The sequence below is a fragment of the Gavia stellata genome, chromosome 3 (genome assembly GCF_030936135.1).
Source record: "Gavia stellata isolate bGavSte3 chromosome 3, bGavSte3.hap2, whole genome shotgun sequence".
Taxonomy (NCBI): Eukaryota; Metazoa; Chordata; class Aves; order Gaviiformes; family Gaviidae; genus Gavia; species Gavia stellata.
This window is the reverse complement of record NC_082596.1, coordinates 38,485,712-38,504,449: the sequence shown is the minus strand read 5'-3', so window position 1 is coordinate 38,504,449 and position 18,738 is coordinate 38,485,712. Positions and strand designations below refer to the sequence as shown.

At 36.7% G+C, this 18,738-nt stretch overlaps 1 protein-coding gene across 1 annotated transcript in view; it reads left to right on the top strand.

Moving 5' to 3' along the window:
- CSPP1 (centrosome and spindle pole associated protein 1) overlaps positions 1–18,738 on the top strand; it is a 67,448-nt gene that overhangs the window by 15,571 nt on the left and 33,139 nt on the right. Inside the window, exons 7-14 of the mRNA XM_059836166.1 lie at positions 3,281–3,382; positions 6,957–7,402; positions 11,637–11,738; positions 12,348–12,430; positions 14,203–14,296; positions 15,266–15,323; positions 17,353–17,367; positions 18,448–18,620. Of these exons, the coding sequence (XP_059692149.1) occupies positions 3,281–3,382; positions 6,957–7,402; positions 11,637–11,738; positions 12,348–12,430; positions 14,203–14,296; positions 15,266–15,323; positions 17,353–17,367; positions 18,448–18,620 (1,073 nt within the window). The remainder of the gene's footprint in view (positions 1–3,280; positions 3,383–6,956; positions 7,403–11,636; positions 11,739–12,347; positions 12,431–14,202; positions 14,297–15,265; positions 15,324–17,352; positions 17,368–18,447; positions 18,621–18,738) is intronic.

Genomic DNA, 18,738 nt, shown 5'->3' with positions numbered 1-18,738 from the left:
AACAGATAATTCCAGGAATCTAAATAAAAGCTGATCTGGTATTTCACTTATTGCCTGCTGTTGATACAGGAATCTTCCCAATTTCCAGTCTTTCTTTGAGAGTACAGATACTATTGTGTTTTGTGAAAGGAATCATAGAATCGTTTAGGTTGGAAAAGACCTTTAATATCATCAAGTCAAACCATTAACCTAACACTGCTAAGTCCACCACTAAACCATGTCCCTAAGCACCTCATCCACACGGCTTTTAAATACCTCCAGGGATGGGGACTCAACCACCTCCCTGGGCAGCCTGTGCCAATGCCTGACAACCCTTTCAGTAAAGAAATTTTTCCTAACATCCAATCTAAACCTCCCCTGGCACAACTTAAGGCCATTTCCTCTTGTTCTATCACTTGTCGCTTGGGAAAAGAGACCAGCACCCACCTCTCTACAGCCTCCTTTCAAGTAGTCTTGTAGAAAGCAATAAGGTCTCACCTGAGCCTCTTCTTCTCCAGACTGAGCAACCCCAGTTCTCGCAGCCGCTCCTCATCAGACTTGTGCTCCAGACCCCTCACCAGCTTCATTGCCCTTCTCTCGACACGCTGCAGCAACTCAATGTCTGTCTTGTAGTGAGAGGCCCCAAACGAACACAGTATTCCAGGTGCGGCCTTACCAGTACTGAGTACAAAAGTACAATCACTTCCCTCGTCCTGCTGGCCACACTATTTCTGATACAAGCCAGGATGCTGTTGGCCTTCTTGGCCACCTGGGCACACTGCTGGCTCATATTCAGCCGGCTGTTGATCAACACTCCCAGGTTCTTTTCCACCAGGCAGCTTTCCAGTGACTCTTCCCCAAGCCTGTAGTGTTGCATGGGGTTGTTGTGACCCAGGTGTAGGACTTGGCACTTGGCTTTGTTGAAGGAGTACATGTTCTCTCTCTCTGCATTTAGCCCCTTTGATCTCCCTGAGGTTTCTTACAAGTTTATGGTTTGCTTTTGTATGTTGGAGAAAGATACCAGCCATAACAGTCTCTCTACTATTGAAGATTCATGGAGGTTAGAATATGAAGATGCAACATGCATATGTGGATTTTCTTAACCTCTGATCCATTCCTCTGATTCATAGTATGATTCTGTGAAAGCCTAAATCACCTCTCTTCCTGCCCTCACTGTTGGCCTTCTATTCCCAGTTCCTTTCTTGTGTTTGCTTGTAAATTGATCCAGGAAGTTGAATCAGCAGAAACATTGTAATTTCGCAAATATTTTTGCTGACTCAACGAACACCACTGGTTGCTTGTTAGGATTGGTCAAACCCCAGTGTAGATGCAAGGCAGAAAGAGAAACTGTCGCTGGAGGAGGACTGGACTGTTGCACTCCTGGGGGTTTATTTGGTTTTGGTTTTTTTTAACCTATGTTGCCTTGGAGTTGGATTGTTGCTCTGTATTTGGGGCTACGCTGTTATTGTAATCTGGCACAAGACTTCTGCTATGAAATGTGTTTTAGTCTTGCTCTTGCTGTGCTTACTTATGCTTTCTGCCTCTCTTGTGCTGGCAATAATGTTTGGCCATATGAGGAGCCGGGTGAGAACTCAAATAAGTGAAAACTGCTGTTCTGAAAAAGCCCCAAACTCCAAATTATGCTAGTGTTAAAAAAAAAAAAAAAGGTGAAGCAGTAAGAATGAAATGCCCAGGAAGGGGAAAGGACTCCTTCTCAGTGGCAGCATGCATTTGTGCTGTGTTTATGTTAGCTTCAAGTTCTTGTGAATTTTGTGTTAATCCTTGCGATTATGTGTGCTGAAACAGTACACATAATCAAAGGTAAAGTATCTTTGATTAATTCTGTGGAAATTAGATTTATCTGAACAGGGAAAATGTCTGATTGTTGTTGGTTTTATGTCATAGCAGCTCAACATTCCTTGACGTTTTCTGTACAAGTGGATTGTATCCTTTTTACCCATCTATTTATTGCTATTGCAGAACCTAAAAGCTGCCAGAAGATGTCACACTGTGCCCTGCTAAACGGTTAGCCTCTGGACAGATAATGATTAGAGGTTAACATTGCATTTTGGTTTCCTCTGTTAGGTAAAATGTGCAGTCACACAGCATATTGAATTTTCTGCTGAGTGTTTTTCCACCTGTTAAAAGGCAATGCTAGTTTCTCAGCTTTGGAAAATACCCCTCAGGCAACTTTCATAGCTGTCTGCAAGTTTTATATTGTCACTGTCACAAAACTTATAGACACAAATTTTGGGGAAAAAACCCAAGGTTTTGGGGAGCATTGGTCTCATTTTCAAAACTGTTACTAAGCTGGTATTTCCATGGTGATTGAGGTATAAATTATTTTTGTTTGAAATTTGTTCATGGGAAAGTAAATTTATATATAACGTTCAGAATTTTTTAATACCTTTTGCTTTTTTATTGGAAAATACTGCAGTGGAGAAGAGCGTGATTCCTAATATTGTAATATAATTATCTTTTTTTCATTTATATGATGTTTGGAATGAGGTAGTGTAAGAGATGTCCCATGCTCTAAACATTACATACTAATATCAGGAAGTAATGCAAATTAGTTTGCTTTACCTGGAGACTTTTGTATTTCATATTATATTATTAGGCTATTGATGTACAATTCCTGCTTATTTTTAGACCTGAGCAAGGTGGTTATAAATGCTGTCACCTTGCAAAAGTAGCTAGGACAAGGTGAATAGATCATGTTTTTCTTAGTTTTCCTTGCATTCTTTGCACTTTGACTTTTTTTGCAGTCAGCTTAACTGCTCATTTTAATTTGACAGTTCAAGTTATGTGCTAAGCTATAATTGACACATCTTGCCTATATATGTATTTGTCATCCCGTTTTAATTATGAGTGGGGCAAGTCACAACTAACCTTAGCACAAAAAAAAGTATGTTTAAAAAATCATCTGTAAATACATTCAGATTGGAAATTAGAAGGTGATTTCTAATTGTCAAAGGAGTGAGGCTTTGGAACAATTTTGGAATCTATTTAACAGGAGGAAACCTAGCTGGTTTTAAGATGGAACTTGATATACAGTAGTGTTACTGGGGACTAGACTTCATGCCCAAGAAGCTGACTTCTACTTACAGATTTCAGATCAAGAGAAAGTACTATTCAAGAATGAACAAAAACCTCAAAGCAATTCAAGTCCTATTTGTACATCACAAAGAAGTGGGAGGGCAAACACGCAGCTCGCATGTATTCATGTAATACTGCAGTTCTATGAAGTTAACAGCTACTCAAAAATGCAAAATTATGATGACCTTTTCAATGCCTGTTTTAGGAGAAACTACGGCTTGAAAGAAACAAGGAGTACAATCAATATCTCAGGGATAAAGAAGAATGGAATGAAAGGCTAAGGAGATTAGGGAAGAAAAACACAGAGGTAATACAGTTTTATTGAAGCTGATACAAAGAACAACATAAATGATCTTGTCAATTGTTTTACCATTGACTAAGACATACAGAGTAAGACAAAGTAAGAGAAGAACATTGTTCAATTAGGCCACAGTTTTATTGATATATCTAGCAAGTCGTGGTTATGAGTCGTACAGTACAGTGCTTGATTCCTACTTCAGTCATGTCTATCTGGTAGAACGATGCTTTCATTCTTCTATGTGTCTGAAGCAAGTCCCTGGATTGTTCTTGGTGGTAAAAGAGGTGGCCAAAAAAGCTGTCTCTTTGGACAAAATGTTGAGCTCCACACAGTCTTCCTTAACTTTTATTTGTAGCTGCTTTTTCCTCAGTCTGTGTCCAATTTATGAGAAAGCAAGGCAAGAGCAGGCAGCTGTCCAGTATATGGTGCTGTGCATTTGTGAATTAAAAAAAAGTCTTTACTACTGAAAGTGAGCTAGACACGTGTATAACTGAACTCAGATTCTGAGCTGAGGCCTTTGATTTGTGTGGCGGTAGGCAGCTAAGCACCACGCAGCCACTTGCTCACTCCCTACCCTCCCTGGTGGGATGGGGAAGAGAATCAGAAGGGTAAAAGTGAGAAAACTCATAGGTTGAGTTAAAGATAGTTTAATAGGTAAAGCAAAAGCTGCACATGAAAGCAAAGCAAAATCAGGAATTAATTCACTACTTCCCACCGGCAGGCAAGTGTTCAGCCATCTCCAGGAAAGCAGGGCTCCATCACGCATTAACGATTTCTTGGGAAGACAAATGTCATAACCCCGAACGCCTTCCTCCTTCTACCCCCAGCTTTTATTGCTGAGCTTGATGTCATATGGTATGGGATATGCCTTTGGTCAGCTGGGATCAGCTGTCCCAGCTGTGTCCCCTCCCAGCTTCTTGTGCACCCCCAGCCTACTCGTGGTGGGGCAGCGTGAGAAGCAGAAAAGCCCTTGATGTTGTGTTAACACTGTTCGGCAGTAACTAAAATATCACTGTGTTATCAACACTGTTTTCATTACAAATCTAAAACATAGCCCGGTACAAGCTACTATGAAGAAATTTAATTCTATCCCAGCCAAAACCAGTACAACAGTCAATAGTGGATTTTTAGGTCTAATTAGCATTGTTGTGAAACACTTTGTTTTAGTAATCTGGAAGCAATATATTGTCTGAGAAAGCCTCTCTACTGCTTGTTAATTATAAAATCTTGTGTAGAATGGGTAAATTTTATTTTTTAAATATTGTTGCCTTAGTTTAGTAATGGACTGCAGTAATTTGGAACTCTCATCTAATGCAGGTTTGATTTTAAGAAGGCCTTCCACTTTTAGTATGGAAATTGTTAAGTGTACAGTAGTGTGAGAGCTAGGTCGTTCTGTGAAGGGACTTGTATTTGTACTCACAACAGCTGAAAGTTAATTGTCTGTCTTATAGCAGTTGGCAAGTGCAAGTACCCATGTATTTATAAGTTCTATCTAGAAGAATGTTTCTTGTCTGTCTCCAGAAAGATTGTTTTCTTATGAGAAACATATTTTCATCCAAGTGCATGGGAGTGTCATATAGTTGAAAACTCTTTTAATCTGTGAAGACAACTATAAAGCAGTTTCAGGCATCCTTTAGATCTTGGAATTCAATATCTGATTCTTACTGGCTTCTTCAAGGGTTGGAGTGTTACGTAACGGTGATTCCGAGGAAATACGTGGAAAAAATGCAGCTTGTGTTTGTGTAACTGATAAATCTCTAAAAGTTATTGTGTAGCTCTATAAATCTGTAAAGATTTTGTACATGTTTGGGCATTTATGTTTCCTCAGCTGACCTATCTAATCAAATCTATTTATGGAGTCAAGGTTTTTTTTTTTCTGCTTTGTTTGTCATCCCATTGGACCTTTATGTTATATTTTTATTATTTTTGTGTAGAAACAATTTTGCTGTCTTAAAGGAACAAACAGGAAAAATTCCTGGTGAGGATTTGTTGAGGTTCTTCCATCTCTGAGGGATATTTGACTTGGAGTGAGAGTCAAATGAATGGGTTTCATAATTAACATATGTGACCTCAAAAGTTCGATCCAAAAGTTTATATAATCATAGGATAAATGTCAGTTACAAGGAACCTCTGGAAGTCATGTAGTACAATCCCCTGCTCAGAGCAGGCTTAACTTCACAGTTAGATCAGGTTGGTCAGGCCTTATCCGGTTGAGTTTCAGAAGGATGGAGAATCTACAGTTCCTCTGGCAACCTGTTCCACTGCTTTAACTGCTTGATCTGAACTTCTTTCCCTCTGTATCCCATCAGAATTTCCTTTGCTGCAACCTGTGACTGTTGGTTCTTTGAAAACCATGATTCTGGCATCTCTGTAACTACCTGTTATGTAGAGACTGCAATTACTAGTTCCTCCTGACCCCATACATACCCTCCTTTTCACAGGCTGAACAAACCCAGCCCTGTCAGCTTCTCCTTTATGATCTCAAGTGCCTTAACCATCTCAGTAGCCATCCTCTGCACTTTTTCCAGTTCATGAGTATCCATGAGGAGGGGAGGAAACTGGGCATGCTACACCAGAACCTGAATACTGAATAAATACTGAGCAGAGGAGAAGAATCACTTCCCTTGACCTGCTGATGACACTCTTGCTAATGCAGCCCAGAGTGTGGTTGGCTGTCATCACTGCAAGGGTGCTCTGCTGATTCATATTCAACTAGTTGCCCACCACTAACCCAGGCCTTTTTCTGCAAAACTGCTTTCTAGATGGTCAGTGCCTAGCCTGTACTGGTACGTGGCATTATTCTGTCTCAGATGCAGAATTTTGCATTTGCCTTTGTTGATCTTTATGAGCTTTTTGTCAGCATATTTCTCCAGTTTGTCAAGACCCTTCTGAGTGGCAGTCATACCCTCTAATATATTGATTCCTTTTCCCAGTTTGGTGTCATTTGTGTCTTTATTTTTCATTACATTTTCTAAAGTATGAGTTACGTTATCTTTATTCCACAGATGAAAGATTAGTGCACAGAAATACTGCAGGATTTGTCCAAAACGATGTTGTTTGCTAGAACTGTGTATTGAACACTGGTCCAGTGTGTCATAGGGTTAGTTTTTGTCCACTAAACTATCCTTTCTCGTAGTGACACCTCCCAGAGAGCAAAGAAATAGATTAAGAAATGGTCAGGTTAAAAGGTTGTGCTCATAGGTAAGAAGTATTACAGACTTGCCTGAATCTGGATAGAGTAAAGATACCTAGTCTCTTGATGAGGTATAAAGTTCAAAGTGTTTTTTTGATTCTTTGCACCTCTGAATCTGAAGGTCAAATTGGAGTTCATAAAAGGCCCGTCCAAGATGGATAGCCATTCTTCTGAAAAATATTAGATAAGAGAAAGAGTACTTTTTTTTTTTCTCAAGAAAAAAAAAAATCCCTAGCTTTTAAGCTCTCCTTGAAGTATTTTTCTTGCTCACCTCCTACCTTTTCTCCGGTACCTGTTTAGGAATTATTTGAGGAAATACAAAACCACGTTTTAGCTCAATGTGATTTGTTTATATTCAGATCTTCTAATATTTTTTTTTTCATTAAACAGAATGATATGGACAGGAACAAAAAACCTTTTGCTGTGACCAGGCTCCAGCCAGAACTACATACAGAAGTACAGCCCTGTAATACAAGTGCAGAACGTCCCAAGAAGGATGCCTTTACTTCTACAGATGGTTATGAAGAGCTGCTAAATAAGAGATGGCTGGAGGAAGATAGGTATCATAGGTTAGGTGATGAGGTTGAATTAAGAAGTCGACTACTAAATAAAAGACTTGATGAAGATTTGGATGTTCCCAATCGAAGACATCGTGGATTTGCTAGCCAATCTGTAATTCCTATCAGGAAGCATTACAGACTTGATGAGGATCGTGATTTTGGTAGAAGATACTACAGAATGGACTATGATCCTGAGACAAGTGAAGAAATGGACCCTAGATTTAGATGTGAAAGCGCTTATGACAGAAAAACTCCCCGGGTTTTTTATGCTGAAAGGTATTCTTAATTCCATTTTCTCCTTTATTTCTGTAGTTGCATGTTGACAGCCATGGTTTGCTCTCATTGAAAATTAGACAAGATTCACATGTCAAAGGAGGATTTTTGTACTTACTTTAAAAAGGAACTTTGCAATATTTTTTCTAAAAAATATATTTTTTCTTAAAAATATTGTAAAACTGGACCAGTCTCTAAGACTACATATCATACATGAAGGAGCATTTTATATATTATGGCAAACCAAGGATACTAGAGAAATTACCCCAGAAAAAGAAGCCACAATTCATTTTTATGAAGAGTAGTTTGCCAGAAAACATGAATAGTATTTGAAAGCAAACCCCTGTGCTGGGAACCCAAGATTACATATATTTTGCTATAACTGTTACAGACTAAGAAATCAATTTTCAATTCAGATACCAAAACTGTTTTGAGCTTCAATTTTTGGTGCATGCCACTACATGTTAGAAATGTAAAAATATATTTTTAAAAAATCATCTTCTTTTACTGAGTGTCTTGCTAAATAGCAGACTTCAAACATATGCATAGTTGAACCAAATCCTGATGGTGTTAATAGGTGCTAATCTCAATAATAACTACACGATTTGAAGAAACATTTAAGAAAACCCAAAACAAACAAAAGGGTGTTTTAGAGAAATCATTCAGGAGGAAAACTGATATTGTGTACTGTTCATTATTAAATAGTCTTTACTGTATTAACTGATAAATTAGTTTGGTTACTTTGACATAAATTGTTAATCTTTCTCTTCTAGCTCATTAATTTAAAGGAGGAAAATAAGGGGAAAAAAAAAGCGCAGCATAACCTTCCCCATCATTCAGGATTTGGCAGTCTGGCCACCTTCAGTTATTCCATTGCAAGAATCAGCTGCTTTCAAAAACAGATAGGTTGTGGTGTGAAATAGTACCAAACTTGAAACAGATGTGTTTTATACAGCTAAATTCAAATGAAATAAAGCAGTAAAGTTTCTTGTAAATAAATTTTAAAAAGGTGCTTGAAGAGTGTTCATTTGTTCACTTTACAGATCTTGGGAACATGAGTGTTGTAGATGCCTTTTTTTTTTTTTTTTTTGCCTTTGTGTTAAGCCTGTTGCCAGAATTATTTTACTGCAGTTGCTTCGGTGAAGAAAACACCACTGTCTTTCCCTTGTTAGGCAAAATAACGCCCTTTTTTTTTTTTTTTCCTTCTAGAATTAACACTTCTAGAAAAAACAGAAGGCAAATTGTACCACTCTCAACAGTGTTAAATATTATGATCATGTTTTGTTGTTAATTGCTGGTGGACTGGTTAAATGATCTTTTGAGTCATTGTTTACAGGGATAATTTTCTGGGTAACACTGCACATTAATAACTGGGAAAAACAAACCCTAAAATGCTCTTCTACTGCAAAAGTGTTTTCTAAATTGAATGAAGTCATGCATCTTTTCTGGTTTCAAATGCCAATAGAGTTAAAAACACTTCTCTACAAAAATAGCTTTTGATATTCTTTCTTAGCCTTTAAAAAAAAATCATAAAGGAATTAAGTAACTATGGAGAAAATGAAATGTCTGGAAGCACTTGGGAGATGCAGATTAAATAAATAGGTTATTTCAGAGTTTCAGATTGTATGTTCAGATGTCCTTCTAGAAGTATGTCTTTATTCATTCAATGTTTCTGAAAAAGACTAGCAAATGGAAACAGTGGTTAAATAGATAGCAGAAACAAGATTGCCCTTTTTCTGCTGAATGAGATTCAGAGAAGAGAATGCAAAATAGAAAAATTGTTCCACCCTGTAGTGTAATATTGGTAGAAATGAGCAAAGGAGATTTTAGAGTAGGGTCATCTTGGCCTGCAACTTTTCAGAAAGAAAAATGCTGGAAGCTTGACTTGGTGTCTAACAAAGATAACCAAAATGTCCACGTTTTTGAGACTAACAGCAGCGTTAATGCTCTATGTTAACTAACACCCAGAAGGATGAATGTCCTCTTTTTACTAAGTAGCTGTTTGCCACTGTCTAATGCAATTGGACACGGAGTCTAATATTTAAATAAAAATGACCATTTGATAAAGTTTGAGGGTTTACTTTGTTTCTCAAAGAATATATACAGAACTATATATGTAAAGTATCAGCATTGATGGTATCTGAACCAACAGCAGACAGTGTCATGTTGAATAGAAGAATACTAGTTCTTAGTTATTCCAGAGAACACAGACGGTGCTTACATAAATATCTGTGACCAATATGTCACTAGGGAATTCATTGCTTATTTGGAGAGGCTTCTGAAATAGTTTTAGTTCCAGGTTTTTTTTTTTTAAAAGAAAGTACAGAAGAAAGTCTTATCTTTGTTATTGGCAAACTTGGTTTATCTTCTTAAAAGAAGTTACTGGACCATCACCTGAATTGCCTGAACTTAAATTTGTATATACAATTAAGGTCTGGGTTTTTTTGGTGTGTATTTTTTACTTTGCTGAATTTTTATTGAAAATAACTTTTCATTATTTTTTTAAAAATTAAATATGCTTTGTAATCTAGTACTTTTTTTCTCCATTGCAAGGAGCTCCACTTAACCTTTTATGAACTATATTCAGTCTTTCTTCAAGCAGGAGAAACACAACTATTAGTTACTGACAGTGCAGCTTCTGAAGAGATAGCATTTTTTTTTCTACATTTCAAGCGAAGTCAACTTTTCCAGAACACATCTGATTCATGACAGAAACTAAATTCATGAGGAGGAATATTTTTATTTGCTATACTGAAGTTTTTATGTTTTTAAATGGGCTTTATTAGTTTGGAGAGGCAGGTGTTTGTAATGGGACTTTTCAGAGAGGTTTCTGTTTTGACGGAAGCATGAGGACTGTGGCCTATTTCAGCAAATAGAAATGGTGACAGCAAAGTGAGAGGAAGTGCAAAATGTTTTGGTTCTTATGAGTGGAATGCCGTAGTCCATCCCCAGCAGTGAGGACTGTCCTATAAACAGGCTATAGCAGCTTCTTGATTGAATTGGGTCAACATGTCTGGGCCTGCCATGCTAAGCTTGCTGCATTTTACAAAAAAGGTTGCCTCTTGAATCCAAAGGTTCGTTTCTTTGCTTCTTCCCTGCATCCTTTCATCATGCTGTGGACTAGGCTTTCTGTTTCCTGACTGTGTTTGTTTTATGTGACCAGCCTTGTAAGTAGCAGATTGATCATTATCAAAAAGATGATCTTGATTGTGAAAGAAGGTCATGTTCTGCCAAGAGGATGGATGTCGTTCTTTCATGTTGTTCTTGTGGGTTGTTAAGATGCCAAATCAATGTTTAATAATCTGCTTGCATCCTTTTGCCTTTGATTATTGGCTTTTATTTAAATTACAGAGGTGGGCAGATTCTTTTTACATAAAAAATAAGAATTTTTTTTTTCCCCTGTGTTTATCTAGTTTTTTTTTTGGTTTGCTTAATAGGAAGTCCATGGCTCTGTCCAGCTCTGGAAAGTATATAACTTTGTTAGCATCTGTTGGGTACTTTATTTTTCATTGAATAGCTATTCTTGCCTTTTTTTCTCAAGATAACTCAAAGTCTTCATTACAGAGTAGTTAATTTGCAAGGCAAGAAAAGCCTGTAAATTCAACTACCCCAGATCTTTTCAGGAGAAGCTCCTTGTGTCCATAAAATTTTTGGTATCTTTGGAATTATTTGAAGTTTCAATTATATTACTTCACTTCATTTGTAGATGATTCAATTTTTAGCTCCTGAATTTTTGTATTCACCATGTTGCCTGTCTTTTATCTTAATCAAAAGTCACCTCTCTCTTTTAAATGTTATCAGGTGCATAGTGAAGGGTAGGTTGTTATTAAAGAAGCTTTTTGTAGCTTGAGTTAACTGTTTCACCAGATTTGCCCAATAGCTGTGTGCCGAAATCTGTTGCAGACTTTGGCTCCTGGGGATTAAAAGCAGCAAGATCTGTTTCAATTAATGCAGCGTGAATGCTGAATGCTCTTCAGCTCTCAAAACTCTTAACCAGGCTCAACAGATAAAGGCTGCATGAAAGCAGGCTTGGGAATTCAAACTCTAGACAGAGAGCTGCCTTGACAATAGTAGCAAAGTGAATTATTTCTAGAAATTTTGTGTGATATTTTCAGAACTGTTTCTGCCATCCAGTGTGCAATCAGGCTGAGGATCCATTTGGACAAAACTGCTGGACCTTCCATTTCAGATTGGATGTTTTTGGGCAGCATAGCTGAATATTTTCTATTTCTTTAAGGCCCTGTCTGGATGGAATAGTAAGAGATCTACCTGCAGATTATGAAGATGAATTAAAGGAGAGAGCATGTGTGCAGCAGATCTCAAGAACTGGAAATTCTAGGTGTGGTATATAGTGTATTTTTCTGATAATTGCACTACAAAATCATGGTGAAAGGGAAACGTTTGTTTAAAATCCCTAGTAAGTTGTCTGAAATGGCTACAGCTAGGATACAGTAGAACAAGAAAAACATGTTTTCTTTGAGAACAGCTATTGTAGCTTGCATGCCTGTTTTCTTTTTGAAACAATACATCACCTGTTCTCCAACTGAAGACTTCTAATAAATAGAATAACGTGGAATCCTTTTTTGATAGTAGTTTTAAAATTCCTTTTTTCCTCTTGTCTTGGTTTTGCAAGTCCTGAAGTCATTTAAGTGGATGAGGCAGAAGCAGAGCACTCTTGACTGGGACCACTCAGTCTGTCAACATAGTTGAAGTGCTCTACTGAGTCAATGTTTCTGATAGCTTCAGAAACCGCAGGCAAACAGTAACTGTGAGAAAAGCTTTTTTGTCAGGCGGTTTCTTCTTTTGCTTGTGGTATTTCTTTGGATTTTAGGAAAGCTGTTTGTCATAAATGTATCACATAGTGATTTAAGCGCATCTATCATGTTTCATGCAGACTGCAAGTAAATTCTCAAGTTTGATCTTTCCATTTTCTTTTTTGTCTTTTCAGAAATCAGGTACAAATTAGTTCTTCATCTAACGAACAGGCCAAGTCTGCAGCTGAAGTGCCGTATGCAACAGGCCTTGTTCTTGGTATGTATAAAAACCTAACTAATGACACAGAGTTAGCCTTTCTTTGGGAATAATTTAAAACTAGAAAAATTAGCTTTCTCTTTGTGCTAGTTGTCCCCAAGACTGGTAAATAAATATTATTTACATAGAGGAAAAAAAGAAAAACATGTTCCTTTTTCCCCTTAATGTAACAGGTCTTTCGAATTAATTTTGATGAGCCCAAGTTTCTTCTTAGATTTCATTAACAGTTTAAGGCCCAGATACATTTTTAAGGTTTTTTTATGAAATGAGGTATAGGAGAAATACTAAACTCTGTATTGTTAAAGACACAATTTGGTATTGAATTTTAATTGCAGAAATATGGGAAATGGTACTGTTCACAACCTTGTGCAACAAATGATTCTGATCATATCTTACTGCTTAAATGTAGCCATAAAATTTAGCAGGGAACATTATTATTGAGTGTAGTAGAGAGCAATACTGTTGAAAACATAGCATTCCTAGCTAAATTCAGAAAATTATAAGGCAAGAATAAAATAACTGTAGTAGTTCTTCAGATGGGAGCCTTTGAAAGCAAGCTAGGTTTGAATTGTGGAAAAATTGACTAACAGTTGTCAGAATAACTTCTATTTATTTTTACGTTTGAACTTACCTGATCTTCAGTGCTATATGTGGCAGGTCAATTTTCTGAAACTGTTTAAAGGCAGCATTAGAACAGTGGTGTTGTAATGATCAGTCTCTCTGATATGTTCAGACATCTCATTTGTAATAACTTGAGTACGTGAAGTTGTGAATCTGTATTCCTAGCAGTCCTGGTTAGGAGAAGAATATCATTAACTATGTTGTATAAAGATTAAGTAAATTAAAACTTGAAATGTTTGGAAATGAGAGGTGATTTCAAACTCCCCAAAAATCAGAAACCATGAGGTCATCTTGCACATATTGGTCACTTTACAGTCCCAGCACAATACTGGAATAAAAAAATCAGTCAGTCATGCATCATGGGTTTTTGTTGTTTTTTGTTTTAATTTCTTTGCAGCTTCCTTCACTTTGTTGTTCAGGTCTACTTCACTTTGTATTTGTGGCTTTGTGTATGAAAATATGTTAGGAGTTCTTGTGTCTGATAGTCAAACTATATAGAAATTGGTGATGATGTTTTTTTTTGTTTTGTTTTTAAAATAATAGAAGATGCCACACTATTTGTGGGGGAACTACCACAAGTTGAAAGTTTTTTGGGTTCCTTAAAATCCATGTGAGATTTTATCACTGTTTCCTTCTACATATACATATCTGCCAATACTTTGCTAATTCCTAGTAGTCATGGGAACCATCCTGAAAGTGGAGCAATTTGCTTTCCTCCCTGTGTATTTGACTTTCTTCAGTTTTAACTTTCATTTTTATCCAGAGCAGTGCCTCATAATTTTGGAGTGCCATAGCATATCTTCCTTAGCTGAGCATGAGGGAAAAAAATATAAAATTTAAGTGACTTTTTTAGCTGCTGTTGTATCACATAGCTTTGCAATTTGTAGCTTCCTGACTATACAAACCAGGCAAACGAGGAAGATAGTAATGAAAATATTAGTAATTTTGATCATCATACTCCAAACAAACTGCATATTAAAACTAGATTTATTTTTTTTAGCCAGTAAAGATCCAGTGTTCTTATGCACATTCCCAGATCGTATGCTCTGCTGTGTTTCATGTTTTAAATTGACTGAAATGCGGTGGTTTTGTCCAGTACCTTTTGTGTATTTTGTGGAGCATTTACGCAAATGTGTGGTCATTTCCATTAGGTGGTCAGGACCGAGAACTTCTCCAAAGGAAAAAAGAGAAATACAGGCAAGAACTAATAGAACAGATGGCTGAGCAACAGCGAAATAAAAGACGGTAATGGAAAGTTACTATATTTTTTAAAGATAGTGGCTGAAATTTAAAGGAATTTCATGAATTCAATGTGGTAAGAATAATTTTCATAACTAAGGAATTCCAGATAGCTAGGTAGTATTTAATCCAATTAAACTCATTGGCATGAAGGCTTTAGTTTTTAATAAACAAATTCACCAGCTTTGAACGGAACAAAGGGAAACCCAGATTTTTTTCATTTTTAAAAAATTATTTTTAGTTTCTTAACTTGAGTTAGAGCTTCTTTTCCCTTATCTTTTTTGCTGGTAGAGGAGTGTCTAATTACTTTGCAAAGTTGAAAAATAATCTTGTTTTGTCCTCCAATTTAGGCAAGTAACCTTTCACTTTCAAAGCACTTGACCATCTGGCTAATGCAGAATAATGAAATATAAATATCTTGCTAACCTATTAGTAGCTGCCTGCTGAATGATAGTATGGATTCAAAAAAATGCACAGTGATATTACTGAAGGAATAAAGAATTAAGAATAAGTTACTATTGACGGTTTCACTGTGGTGAAAAATTGTACATGCTGAACAAGCCCTGAAATTACAATATAGTACTTATTGCTGTACTTCTGAATCATTCATTTCAATATGCTTATAATAAACTTCTTGCTGTAATATGAATAAAGATCAATTTTTAAGAAATGTCCTGAAACATTGTAGTAAAAAGCAATGTGGTGGTTTGTCCTTTTATGGTAGTTGGATTTTTATTAGGTAGAATCGATGGTAGCCAGATACTTCTTGAGAGTTCTGTTTATTTACAAGTAATATACAGTATTCTTCTTCCCTGACTCCAGAAGAAATCAAGTGGAATCGTGTCTTCTGTTAGCCTGTATTTTCAGAGTTATTTTAACTTGGACTTGTGAGGTCTGTGCTTTGAAAGAATGAGTATAGTTTTTACTGCTTTCTGATTTGATCCTTTTTTTTTTTCTTTTTTAAAACAAAAACAGTGAAAAGGAACTTGATCTCTCAGTTGCTGCTTCTGGAGCTCGAGACCCAGAAAAGAAGGTAAGGAACTTGGATTTTCTTTCACCTGCATAGACTGTTTTTTTTATTACATGTGCACTGTGGTTGCTCAGTCACAAAACTCTGTAGGGCTCTTACAGAATGATAAATGTTGTATTTTTTTCTAATAGGGTGTTAGCATAGAATAAAATTGAAGCCAAGGATGATAAGGCTGTAACTCATTACACATGCTTTCAGCTTAAGAGGAAAATATTTTCATGGAAGCTGTCGAACATTTTCTTTTGCTGTGACCAAGTGGAAATTTTGTACAAGCAGTGGGTATCATGGAAAAAATACTTAGTGTCCAGTGGTAGCCTGTACATGCACACATTACTAACCTTTCTTCAGGAATGTAAAGTATGCTGTAGAAAGTTTTTGCTCTTTTTCAATTAAAAAAAAAATCCAGTTGTTTTGCAGCTGAGTTGATCTCATTGTAGCAATTTTTAATTTAAAATTTGTAATTCTTTTTTAAACTGTCAAATGTAGTGTTCAGGATTACAAGCATTTTTATAGGATTTTGTAAAAAGCAAGATGTTTAGTAATGTGTTGCTTCTAAGAGTTAATGCAGAGTTACTACTGTCTCCACTTCCTTAGTAAGGTGATCACTGTACTAAGAATTTTCATTAGCATATATGAAGAAGTAGATTGTCAGCACTAGTAACATTAGTAGCAGACTGATTGTCACAGAACTAGTATGATTTGCATGCATGTGTGTTTGCTAAGTGCCTGAAGCTATTGCATCTTAGGTGCAGTAGAGGTCCACTGTTGCAGATGTAGGATGGGTAACTTTCTCAAGCAAGAATAAACTGATTATTAATTTAACTGGTTACCAATTTAAATTATCAACGGTGCTGTTTTCTGTGTTGTAGCCTAAAAGAAACTTGTGCCATTTCTGGAGAGGTCAGCAGAGGTGAAAGGAGCTCTTGTTTTCTAGAAAATGAAGATGAATTAATAGCTGTAAGGAGACTGAGAATGCATATACATAAGCAGTGAAGCTGAATCAAAATTCTTACTCCTAAATGGGGAGGGACAACACTGATAAGTGGTCTGGCTGCCTGTCCCTTGCCCTCTCTGTTTAAAGTATCTGTGGTGTTTGTTTGATCCCTTTTGTGAACTGATTCAGCTTGGTTAGATGGCAAAAATCTGAATCTTTTTTGCTGCTTTAGTTGGCTTAGAGAGGTCAGTTTGCTAATCAGGGATTCAGATGGTGAAAGGGAGAGGGATGGAGTGTACAGCTGGGAGCCAGGCAGGAAAAGAGGAAAAACTGGGCAGAGGATGCTAGCTCTTTTGGCACAGGAGGCTGTAAGGTCAGTGTAAACAGTTTTGCCTAATCAAAGCTGACTAGGCAGAAGAATGCTGTGCTGAAACACTATATATACTGTACGCCTCTGCATCAGAGACTGAAAAGTGCCTGTTGTAGGAACAAAATTATATCCACAGCAAGTCCAGGGCATGTGTAATGTTTTAAACCCATTAATTTAGATGAAAGCCTTCAATTAAGTAGAATTGCTACGTTCATTAAGCAGCAGTCACTGTTAGCTTTAAATTGCATCTTGGGGAGGGATTCTAATTAGGTGGATTTCTTGATTAATTACAGGTTGGTTAAATAGCAATGCCTGATTAAGAATCTATAAATGTAGACTGTTGTATATACTGCTTGTTGAAAAGAAAACAATCCCTAGGATGAACTGAGTACCATAGTCACATCTGAAATTAGCTACAGAGCTGAAATCCGGGGCACTTTGGGAACATTTCATATCAAACTTTTTGGTGAGAAGGGCTGTTTTAAATGTTCTCCTGCTCAAGACACTGGACTTGAAAAGACAAGTTAAAAAAAAAAGTCTGTAGACTGCTTTGTAATTTTCAATTGCTGTAGCTCATATCTATTATCTAATTTTGTATTCACATCTAGACATTTGAAGTTAAATGTTATAAACAAACATTCATGTCTAGTAGATTCTGAGAATTTTAATCTTAATGCTATAGTTAATGATTGGTGAGTACTAATTGCTTTGTGTATACTGTCTTGCAGCTAAGTGATGAGGAGGTAAAAATTTAATATTTTGCTGAAATACTTCCGTATGTAGGGTATATGGTTTGCTGTTAGATATTTAATATTTAGCTGGTTGCTGGTATTTCTTTCTCTGAATGCATGTTAATTGAAGCACTATAATGTTAAGACCAGCAAATTCAGAAACAAAATCTGTTTTACTTATACAATGTATGAATTTTTTCTGGTCTTCTATTATATTGACTCATTTAAACAAACATTAAAATAATTCTGCATAGCAGCTGCTATAAGGGCTTTCTGGGTGTGATAGGATAGTTTTGAAACTAACTGACTTGCATGCTTTTGCATTACTTGCATGTTGGCTTTGACTTTTTTCTGAGGCTGCCAGTTATCAATAAACATCTGATACTTCATAAAATTTTGTGTGTTTTTTTTTTTTTAAATTGTTGTGGTTGCAAAAGCTAATAAAATCAAAGGAACCCAAAAAATGAAATAATAGTATTGCAAGGAAATGCTTATTGGAAAAAGTATCAGTGCGTGTTTGTTTCTGTTTTTACTGATTATGAGCTATTTTCGGTTTTGGGGGGTGGGGGGAGGTGGGTGTGTGTGTGTTGTATTGCAAGGAAATGCTTATTGGAAAAAGTATCAGTGCGTGTTTGTTTCTGTTTTGGTGATTATGAGCTATTTTCGGTTTTGGGGGGTGGGGGGAGGTGGGGGTGTGTGTGCTGTATTTTAGAAACTTTTCCTATGCATAATATGATAATACTGTCAGTGTAAGAAATTGGTGGCTGTAGATAACCTGTACTACAGACAACCGTGTAAATACTTTTTTTTTTTCCCCTGTGTAATAACTAGAACCATATACTTCCTGAAACCTGCCACAGAGGCTGGATTTTGTAAATCTGTGGTAAACGTGCTGGATTTCCTTGTAATATTAGATTTCCAGTAATCCCTTAGGAGAAAAAAAATGCAGTTCCTAGAAATCTGAAAAGCTAGGTGGGACCCAGGGAAGTGTTTAACACAGCCTAAATGGAGGTTCAGAATATTTCCTAGTAATAACAACATACCTGCTTTTTTTTTTTTTTCTCTTTTCCTATTTTTCCCCCCATCCTTCAGCCAAATAGATTGAAGCAGTTTGGCTTGACAGCAAGAACTTCTGAAGAGAAAGTACCTCCTGAAAGACCTAGGGTGGCTTTCCAAACTCCGGTGCCCATCACTTCAGCCTCTCCAGTGAATGAAGACTTTCACAGGGGGCTAGCCAGCACTCTTGGTGAAATAGCAGCGCCCAGGTGCTTCACCATCATGTTCATTTTGCATGTTAAAATAAGCTTGGTGCTAAGCATGTTATTACTACTTAATGGATGTTTGTGTAGGATAAGAGTCATGATGCAGAAATGATGTCCGTGG